At 36.9% G+C, this 10,657-nt stretch overlaps 1 protein-coding gene across 5 annotated transcripts; it reads left to right on the forward strand.

Annotated features, from left to right (window-relative positions):
- Window positions 1-644: 644 nt before the first annotated feature.
- Window positions 645-9,390, forward strand: LOC112029989 (chlorophyll a-b binding protein 7, chloroplastic). Of its 5 annotated transcripts, none has more exons than XR_010628979.1 (7): window positions 646-1,876; window positions 1,981-2,147; window positions 4,298-4,444; window positions 5,217-5,349; window positions 6,877-6,969; window positions 7,666-9,045; window positions 9,082-9,390. XR_010628979.1 is itself a non-coding variant. In XM_024062669.2 (6 exons), the coding sequence occupies exons 1-6, from the start codon at window positions 1,715-1,717 to the stop codon at window positions 7,966-7,968; spliced, it is 1,005 nt and encodes a 334-aa protein (XP_023918437.2). In that variant the 5' UTR covers window positions 646-1,714; the 3' UTR covers window positions 7,969-9,390. The 5 variants fall into 5 exon arrangements, 2 of the variants coding, with proteins under 2 accessions (XP_065629585.1, XP_023918437.2); XR_010628980.1 differs by having other exon boundaries at window positions 7,666-8,046; window positions 8,144-9,390; XR_002884812.2 differs by having other exon boundaries at window positions 7,666-8,046; window positions 8,160-9,390.
- The last annotated feature ends 1,267 nt before the right edge of the window (window positions 9,391-10,657 follow it).

The raw sequence follows: 10,657 nt of genomic DNA on the forward strand, positions 1-10,657 counted from the left end.
TTTTCTTTTTATTATTACTTTACTCCAGATGACTAATTTCATCATCGGAGGGCCTTTAGTTGATATCACACCGGTGTCTTTACTCCGTATTATATTCTTTATTGCAAGATTCGTTCGATCGTCCATCTGCCCTAGATGATGAATCTAATTGATGATTTTGCATATTATTAATAAGTATATGTTATGGATGTATTTTAGCACTATAAAAAGTGCTTTAAGAACTCTAAAGATTTCTTAGCAAAAATTTGTCAAACGTTTGACAATTTAGCTAAAGAGCTTTTTAAGGGGTCCTTAAAGCTAAAAATAACTTCGATATTAGGTTAAAGAAAGAATTAAAAAACTTTAAATTATAAAAATCCAAAAGGCTTTGTATTGCCACTGGCTGTGTAGCGTAGTGGCACCTGGGAACCTATGTGCCCTTTAGCTCGTAGGTTTTAACCCCCGCAGTTACCCAAAAAAAAAAAAGGCTTTGTATTGATTTTCATAACTCCCTTAAATCTGAAACAGAGTGGTGGGTGGGAATGCGAAAGATCAAGTAAGAAAGCCCAGTGAAAAAAAGTTGTCTCTGTGTGCTTTTTTATTTATTTATTTTATTTTTTATTTTTACGGTGCAAAATAAATTTGCAACGGCTAAAAAACCAAGGGGCCGGCTCCCCTCCAGTCCAAAATTCTGCCGTTCTCTCCCGTTTTAATCCGGATGCAAGACACGTGGCAAATGAAAAATCTAATGGTGAAAAACAAAGCCACCTTGAAATGTATTTTATTTCAATTTTACCCACACCTTCAGCGATCTCCCTTGCAAACCCACAGCCCATACACCACCGTCCTTGGCAGCGAAGCCATCTGAAATTCTACCTAGAAACACGACTGTTGCATCCTTCACAAATAGTCAAGATGGATTATTCTATAGATTCTATACTGCATGATTATATGCAGATTCTTCAACACCAGCTAATCAACGTCCCAAAGGGGAATGAAACAACAAGGAGGCCAAGTTAAAACTTCTATGAGATAAGGTATTGTATTGACACAGTCAAAGAGGCAATATCTTTTATTTGGATAATTTGTTGTAAAAAATAGAATAGATGCTGGGTTTGATTACTTTGAAGTGAAATGGAGCAAAACCCACCAAAGTTATGCCTAGATCTAAGAGATCCAAAACCTAAGAAGTGAATTTTGGTGAAATTCATTAAGATTTTTGATGTTTGGAAGAGGATTGGAGCAAAACCCAGATGGTGAAATAGGGTTTTCAAGTATTGAATGAGAATTGGCTAGACCCATATGGAGTTTTTGTGGATTTGTGCAAAAATGGAGATAACCCAGAAAAGAATCGGAAGTTTCCACGTGATTTTCTTGAGAATTTTTTTTTTTTACTTGCAAAAGAGATGTAACACCAAGAGCTTTTCGGAATGACGCCCGTAACTCCAAGGTTTCTAGCACTATTTCCGATGGCTTCTTGCCATATGCTACCAAGGGCAGTGATGTATGGGCTGAGGATTTGCAACGGAGGTAGCTGAAAGGTGTTTGAACAAAGCAATAAATTACATTTCGAGGTGGCTTTGTTTTTCACCGTTAGATTTTTCATTTGCCACGTGTCTGGCATCGGGATTAAAACGGGAGCGAATGGGAGAATTTTGGACTGGAGGGGAGCCCACCCCAAAAAGCAAAAGGATGAAGAAGCACCTCCAGTCCACGCAAATCGCAGACAAGTCCCATGGCTCTGTTTCAACCTTGTTCAATAATTTCATCTTCTTCTTCCTCTTTCTTTCAAGGCTCTCATCCCAATCTCCGCTCGAAGGTCTTCGTCCCAAAACATCAAACCCACCTCATCCCCAACCCCAAGTCTCGTTCACTCTGCACAGCTTCATGGCAAGAGGTCCGTCTCGTCCATACTTTTTTTTAAATTTTTTTTCTCTCTCTCTCGGAGGGTTTTCATGTTATTCTGTCTTTCTATTTTACTTGGGTTTCTTCTTTTTGAAGCTTGCGGGAGTTCTAATATTCTCGGCGATTCCTTTCACCGCTGTGAAAGCCATAGCTAATAGCCCACTTGGAGAGTCGCTTCAAAGAAGAATGGAGGAGAGGAAGAAGTTTGCTGTTCAAAATTCCTCCAAGTTTAAGACTTTGTCTGAGAAAGCAAGAAAAGAGAGGTAATTCCCGGTAAGCGATTATACACTGTAAAAGCACTCGTTGACAAAAATGGTTCCTGTTTAGTTATATATTGATAATTTAATAAAATAAATGAAAAGAGAAAACCAAAAGGTGTTGAAAGTTTTGTACAACATGAAATTCAAAGAAATCTAGTTGTGGGGTTGTTGATGCAAATTAGAGTAAGAGAACATGTTTTCCACGGTACCTCCACGCTATAAATATACTAATTCTGCATGAGCAAAGTTGTAGTCTTTCTTAAAAGAGAGAGAGAGGAAATAGGAGAAGAATGAACATGGTTCGGCCTTACGGCTTGCTCTTCACATTAAAAAGCTCTTAGCGGTGATATCTTTACTATATTGAAGTGTGTTACTGTTACAACTTACAATGAAGTCAATGTAGGAATATGTAGGAACAAATTAGGCTTAGTTTGGTAACCTTACACAGCCACTCGGTAACCCATGGTATGCTACAAAACACTAACATCCCCTCAAATCACAAGTTGGAAGCCTAGTTTGGAAGGAAAATCTTCAATGCCCATCCAATGAATTAGGACCCACCAAAAACCCTTGAAAACTATCATTATTGAGGAGGAAGAAGCCCGTGAAGTGCATGATTTGAAAAACCAGGAAGAGCTCTGGCACAAGAGTACGACTGTGTGCATCTTCAACATTTGTATTGTGTAGCAAGGACTATGGAAGTCAGATACTAGATTAGGATCATTCGCGGGAAGAAAATAGCACGTGAGGGTTCTAAGCACATGTGAGATGTGGAAGGTGTGTTTAGAGCAGGAAGTGCATGATTGGGACTAAGACGATGCGCAAGGGTGTGTGTGATGCTGAAACAATGATTTTGGGAGGACCTGTATGCAGATATAAGGAGTCTAGGTATAGATGAGATCCCCATAATATCTTGGGTGTGGGCTCTTATGCAATGGAAGAAGTGACAATGAAGGTTGATGAGGAACAAAGATTGTGGTTCTGATACCACATTGAGAGAGAGAGAGAGAGAGAGAGAGAGAGAAAAGAAGAAGAAGAAGAAGAAGCCCATGGTATTACAAAGCCACAGTAGTACATGTTTTTCTACAAAACCATGACCTACATATTGTAGTAATATCCTATTTTGTTCTAACCAACTAGTAAGAAATCTAGTCATTCTATTATGAATGCATCCTAATTTATTCTATCAATCTTTGCATTTACACTTGTTGAAGCGGGAGTTTATGCAATCGTAAAATTTCTGTTAAATGCTCTATAATCTCATTGGTTCTCCAGGAAACCTTTCAATTTAGTCCATGATTTGGTTATTTGGTTTGTGTCATTGTGAATTCTCTTCATAGCATTGTTAAATCTTGTTCTTTTTTCCCCTGAAAGTTTTGGACTGTGAGGCTTTGGACTTTCGGCTTTTATTAGATTTTTGTGGTGAGTTTCAGAGACTCATGTTTTTGTATCATCCTGTTTTCTTATTAGTGAATTAAGTTTAATGTGTTTTTCTTCAACTTCATTTGCCCAGTTTTGGGATTTTTTAGCACTTTCTATGGTTACCACTTACAATCAATTGGACTGATACATTAAATGTGTCATTCATTGACATGGTCAGGTTGATGTTCTTAAATAAGGCAAATAAACTTGCACTTTATGTTGTCTTAGTAACCTGGCAACTTTTTTTCCTTCGATAAATTGAATTATCTTCTGTGAAAATTAGTAAAGCCATACCCGCTGTACTATAAGCAAGAAGCACTAGGTTGGTATACCTACAATTACCAATGAAAGATTTTCACGTCGTGCAGTGCAGATATTCTGATTCTTTTTTATGAATTTAATGATATAGAACAATTATATTTACCATATTCAAAAACAAGTAGGGCTGTAGAAAATTTTTATTGAAAAAAAAAAAAATGTAGGTGTGGGAAAAATTTCTGCTATCAGGTTTTGTCGGTTTAATAGCTTAAGTGCGTAACACTTATCTGCTACATGCAATGATGCAATACTGCAAATGAGCTGTGATTAGATCATATTAGTGTTATAAGAGGGTGGCAGATATGCAAGTACCTGAAGACATTACATATTCAAATATGTATCTACATGGTCTGAGTTACTGTTGATTGTACTTATCATGAGTTATATGTTCACTTTCTTCTCTGATGTTATAGCATGTGGTATGGAGAAGAACGCCCTCGCTGGCTCGGTCCACTTTCATATGACTATCCTAAATATTTAACTGGTGAACTACCTGGGGATTACGGCTTTGATGTTGCAGGTCTGGGCAAGGATCCTGTGGCTTTCCAGAAATATTTTAAGTACGTTATGATTTTCACTTATGACCATTGCTGCCTCAATAATGCCTGTTTAGTAATAACCTAATCCTTTGAATTGTTATTTCCACAGTTGATATAGCCCTACAATTCCCTCTGAAGTGTTGGTATTTGGATTCAAAATGTCAAAGTTTTCCTGATGTTCCCTTATTATATTAATTTGGATGCAAAATATCAAAGTTTTGTGCATTGGGATAAGATAACAACAACAACAACAACAACAACAACCAAGCCTTAGTCCTAAAATTTGTGGGGTTGGCTATGGTCTTTAATAGACGAGTTAGGGTTGGCCACAATAGAGCAAGGTGTGAGGTCATGGGTTCAAGACCTATTATGCGCGTGTCTAATGACCAATTCAAAAAATTGTAATGTAGTCATTAACTATCCAACTACTTAGTCATATGCAAAATGACAGAGTTTTCAACTTTGGACTAAGATTAGGGGGTGATGAGTTGTGCAGTCAGACAAAGACTCTGCTATATGTTGTGAACATTAGCTATCCAACTATTTGACTATTGTCGTAAATATTATGCTATGACTTTGAGTAAATGAATTCCCAACACTCTTGCACTTTACATGACAACTCTATGAAAATACAATGATTATTTATTCCAATTTGGTTTGCTTTGCTTACTATGACCGTCAGTCAAATATGGCTTCCATTGCGTTAAGAATGTCAACTATGGGTTGCATAGTCAACAAAGTTTGTTGAGTCTTATGTTTAATTTTCCAAATGATTACTTTAATCTGTATACAGCTTTGAGATACTGCATGCACGTTGGGCTATGCTTGCATCACTTGGTGTTCTGGTTCCAGAAGTATTAGACATATTAGGAGCCTTTCACTTTGTTGAGCCCGTCTGGTGGCGAGTTGGCTATTCAAAGCTTCAGGTAATTTTCTGCCTGAGTGTATATATCATCATCCGGGGATATGTTCCTATTTGTTCACTCTCTTCCTAGTAATTTATGTGCTATATTATCCATTAGTTTGCACATTCAACTTTGAAGTAGATACTCTTTGACTATGGGCTTTTCATATGCTTAAAGAGATCACGACTTGTCTTATGGGCACATCTCAATCTATGGCTAATGAGCATCTCTCTGATGATCTGATTGCTCATTGGATTGAAATTACGGATATTTTACAGCCATATAACAAGATCAGTTGGGGCGATTTCTAGAAGGGGGAGGGGTTGTGGTTTTAATGTTTTGCAAAGCAATTTTTACTGGTTCCTGATATATAGTTAGTTATTAGTGCTCGGACAATAATATATAAGTTATCAGCTTGTTGGTTTCTGTTATTTTTAACTAGATAGGTAATCAAGTTAGTGCTCTGATAGTAATATTTAGGTTATCAATTGTTGAAACTTCTAACATTAACAGGGCACACAATGTTTTATGACTTGTGAATGCTGTTTGTATAGATTTTTTGGGGAAAATTCAATGTTTATTAATTAATAGGACGGCTAGGATCAATCAACATGTCTGCATACTGTCTGAGACTCTAAGGTAATATCTACGTAGGGCCCATATATTATTTATAGCTTGATGTGAGTACTATTTAGGTGTACAATAAACATGATGGTGATATAAAAGTGATTGTCTATCCAGGAACCAGATTTTGGACTATTATTTAACAGAAACAGTTTGGACTAAATTTGGAAACCGAGAACTTATTTAATTTTCCTAATTTTAACCTAAGTTGATGTCAAACAAAAATTTGAGAATTAAAAGATGTTAAGATGAAGAATTAGAGAATTGGATATGAACATATTAAGGAAACAGATTTCTTCTGCAAGGCATGTTTTTAAAGCTTTACTTCCAGATTTGGACTACTCAGTCCTACTAAACCTTAAGAAATATAGCATTGAAGCTAGAATAGCAAATATTTGAACTCTGATGCATTATGGGGCTGTTGGGCTCTTGCTATGTTCTATGTGATCTAAGAGTTCTATTTATGAGATGCAAATTTATAGTGTGGATCTTTTCAATGGAAACTAAGGTGATAAATGTTGTTTGTGGAAACACATTAATATATTTCCATGATGAGTGAGAATTGAGAAATATTTTGAAATCAAGCTTCTTATTAAATTACACTTCTAACTTTAAAATGAATAATAAATTACACTTCTACGTCATCCTCTCTCCAAATTTGGCAAACTGAAGATTATTAAAATGTCTGGATTTTAAAAAATAAAAATTTGACTGAAACTGATATGTCATCCTTCTTCTTATTAATATTTTTAATGCAGCATAATAACTATTCACTCGGATTTTTTCTCATCTATTTGTGCTATTGACCTTTTGAGTTCACCCTCACTATAATCATAAGTTGATTCTACACTTCTGTGAATATAATCTTAATAATAACAAGAGGCATTAATGATTTCTTTTTCTTCACTTCTTCAATTTCACCAGGGAGATACTCTCGACTACCTCGGCATCCCAGGACTCCACTTGGCTGGAGGCCAAGGAGTGATTGTCATCGCTATTTGCCAAGCACTCCTGATGGTAACAACTGTATTTTGCATTTTTTCTTTCTGTATTCTCATAAGACTATCACCAATTTTATGCTCCCATAATCATTCATTCTACTTCGTGGCTTTGTGCCCATGTAAGGAGTGCAATTATCAATTTTAGAGGTGAAATTGAGTTCATGATGGATTGTCTGAGATGGGGCTTCCTCCAAAGCTTCAGGCTGCTTGTTCATGAGCCTTATTCTTCATTTCTTTCTATGCGAATTGTCACTAAAGCAGAAACTGAAATTGTACCCCGGACTTTGTCCTAGGTAGATGGTTTGAAGAGATGGAGAGCCAATAACTGTTTTGCATTCTTTTTCTTTCTGTATTCTCATAAGACTATCTCCAATCATATCCTTCCACAATCATGCATTCTACTTTGTGGCTTTGTGCCAATGTAAGGAGTTCAATTAACAAATTTAGAGGTGAAATTGTTGTTTGTGATGGATTGTCTGAGATGGGGCTTCCTCCAAAGCCTCAGGCTGCTTGTTTACGAGCCTTTTTCTTCATTAATTTCTGTGCAAATTGTAACTAAAGCAGAAACTGAAATGTACTTGAAGAGATGGAGAGCCAATAAGTCTGTTCCAAACTGAATTATTAAAGTTTAACAAATAATGTGCTTTATTGACACTATAATAGTTTCTAAAGATGGGTATCTATTTCTTTGTTGGATATTTTTCATAAATAGGTTGGACCAGAATATGCAAGATTTTGTGGGATTGAGGCATTGGAGCCTCTTGGCATTTACTTGCCAGGTGATATCAATTATCCAGGAGGAGCACTTTTTGATCCCTTGAACCTCTCACATGATCCTGTAGCTTTTGAGGAGCTGAAGGTGAAAGAAATAAAAAATGGGCGCTTAGCTATGGTTGCTTGGTTAGGCTTTTACACACAAGCAGCTTTGACTGGTAAGGGTCCTGTACAGAACCTTCTTGAGCACATCTCAGATCCCTTCCATAATAACCTGCTTACCATTCTCAAATCCATGTAAAGACATTCTTTTGATTCTACATGCATACAACTCCAAAAGCTTTGTTCCATCAAGTTCCAAGGTCATGTATATTAAACGGTTAGTTTTTCCCAGTTCACAAAACTATATTCTAGTCCTGCAATTTGATCTAGATGGATTGAAAGTAGTACTATTTCTTTTGCTTATGCAATGTTAGTGACACGCTCAAACAGATCAACTCACAATCTCATAAGTTATACTATCATCAAGGATGGATGGCATTTGACTATAATCCACTGGTACACAAAGTAGTGCTATGCCAAAGGAGTCAAAGACTAGGTTGTTCCAGGGGTGATCACTTGTCAGTCGAGCTTGGGTTGGGGATCAAATCATCACTCAATTCAAGCCTTTTAGGTGGAGAACTCTCCCACACATTGCCAACTGGAAAATCAGACAAAGCCATCCGCACTCCACATTCAAGTGTAGGTATTCAAGTATGCCCTCAAATATAAATTAATCCCAAAAAAAAAAAGGTATAAATTTTCCTTTGTTTTCCAAGAACCAAATAGAAATAGATTGCAAAAAAGTGAATGAAATCAAATTAAACCCATACAGCCAGTCACACAAAAAAAGTTTAATGACTAGAGTTGTAATGATATCAAAAGAAATTTGTATTGATTGTTGCAATGACCATTGAAGTTATGGAGAACCAGTAATGTTGTGGTGTTTGAAAGAGGTCAAGTAAAATCAGAAGCTAGTCCACTCAGAATTTCTACAAGTTGTTGCTATGTATTCTCAAGGAATGGAGTTGAGGGATAGTGCAGGCTGTTTGACTGATGAGCTGCTGCTACTCACCAATGATTAAAAATAAATGTTGATTCTGCCTGGGTTTTGTGCAAAGCCTGCTTGGCTGTTGTTGTTCTTAATCATAAAGGTGAGTGTGGTCTAGCATGGCTCTGCTGAAGTAGCTGTGGCTTCAGCTTTGAAAAGTGTAGAAGAGTTTGCAATTGCTGAAGGTTTTTCCCAGTTATTGTTGAAGGTGATGCAAAGGGGATCCTTGATTGTATTGAAGTCTCTCAGAAGTCTCTAATCTGGGAAGTGGTTCAGACTGTGGATGATGTCTGTGAGTTAGTCGAGAGTAAACTTGATGTCAAGTTCTGCTTCACTTGGTCTCCAAGGTTTAGAAATAAAACTGCTGATTGCTTGGCTAAATGAGGCCTTCAAAACTTAAGGGCTAACTTCCCATTATAGTTTCTTAAGTTTGTTGGGTCATTCTCTATGTTTCTTTTTTTCTTTCTTTTCCTCTGGTTTTCGTTTGTTCTGGTTAGTTGTTGTTTTAGTCTTTCTGTGGGTTTGTTTTTCTGGTGTTTCCCTTCTAGTTTAGCAAAAAGGATGGATGAGGTATGATAAATTTGGTGCAACCAAAAAGTACACTGAAAAAATATAGGGGTTTTGATTCTCTTACGTCCACACTTTCATATATCTTTTTTCGCATTCACTTTTATGTTTTATGTATTAAAATGTAGATATTCTTACATCAATTGTGATTTGTGAATATGTGTGTGAAATAATGGATATAAATGAGTGTAAATATTTAGCCAAAGGTCATTCACTGTTGTCCTCTCACCCTCCTCCTCCTCCCCCAATCCCCCCCCCCCTCCCCCCCCCCCCCCCCCCCCCCCCCCCCCCCCCCAAAAACAAAAGGACAATAATGTTCTGGTCCCAAAAAAACTGGCAATGGCAGCCAAATGAATAAGCTGAAGGCCCAAAGAACAGCACGTGCCATAATGAACAGCACTTTTTGAGGTGGTTGTCCTCTCCAATGCGTTTCCATCTTTGCTCTTATATGTTTTGGTTGGGATTTGGGATTAATTGAATTCGAATTCTCGAGGTCTAATGTTGTTTATGTCCGCTTGTTGATGTTATTAGAATCTTGGTGGGGTTGGGATCAAACTATGGTTGAGACCATCTGAGGGAGGGTTTGTAGTCCCTTATCCCTTGTCTCGGCCTCTCAGGTATTGATTTCTCAGCCAATAGCCATAGCTATGGTCAAGCCTAAGTAAGGTTTTTCATAGACTGATCACTCACTCCTACCTTTTTACCTAAAACAAACTTCTATTATAATCCCCGAAATGAAATTGACTGCATCTAGATCTTGTTTAAATCAAATTTCACGGAGAGAAACCTGTGGCCCAGGTAACCATGTTGCGATCCAATCAACTACAACAAATCAAGGTGTTATTAGTCAATAAAATTGAGCAAAACCTAACATAGGTGGAAAAGGCAGGGAATCCCAAGTGAATAGTCAACAAATTAAAATCAATTGTATAAGCATTGGGTTGCTTCAAAAAGTGAATATCTTGGGGAAGGGAAATTCCTATAGATGACTTTGGCCCTCATGTTTTGGCTTTGAAAGTTGACAAATTCTCTTATGTACAGCCAAAAGCTTTAAATGATTTGATTTTGTCTTAAAATTTGAAACCCCAATGGGATTTTTTGGGGGGTTTTGGCTAGTAGTGGCCGTCAAGGAGAGAGTAAAAAAATGGCACCATTCTATTTATTTAATTGCAAAATGTAAGGGATGTTGACAAAAACAGTGAATTGATCATACCAAAATAACTAAATTGAAAGTTTTAGGATCAAACTAACAACCCATGTAAATTTTAAATGATTAAATTCAAACTCGTTATATAATAAATTTGGAGGATTGATAGAGAAATTCTGTGTTTAG

The sequence above is a fragment of the Quercus suber genome, unplaced genomic scaffold (assembly GCF_002906115.3).
Source record: "Quercus suber isolate HL8 unplaced genomic scaffold, Cork oak 2.0 scaffold_76, whole genome shotgun sequence".
In the NCBI taxonomy this organism is placed as follows: Eukaryota; Viridiplantae; Streptophyta; class Magnoliopsida; order Fagales; family Fagaceae; genus Quercus; species Quercus suber.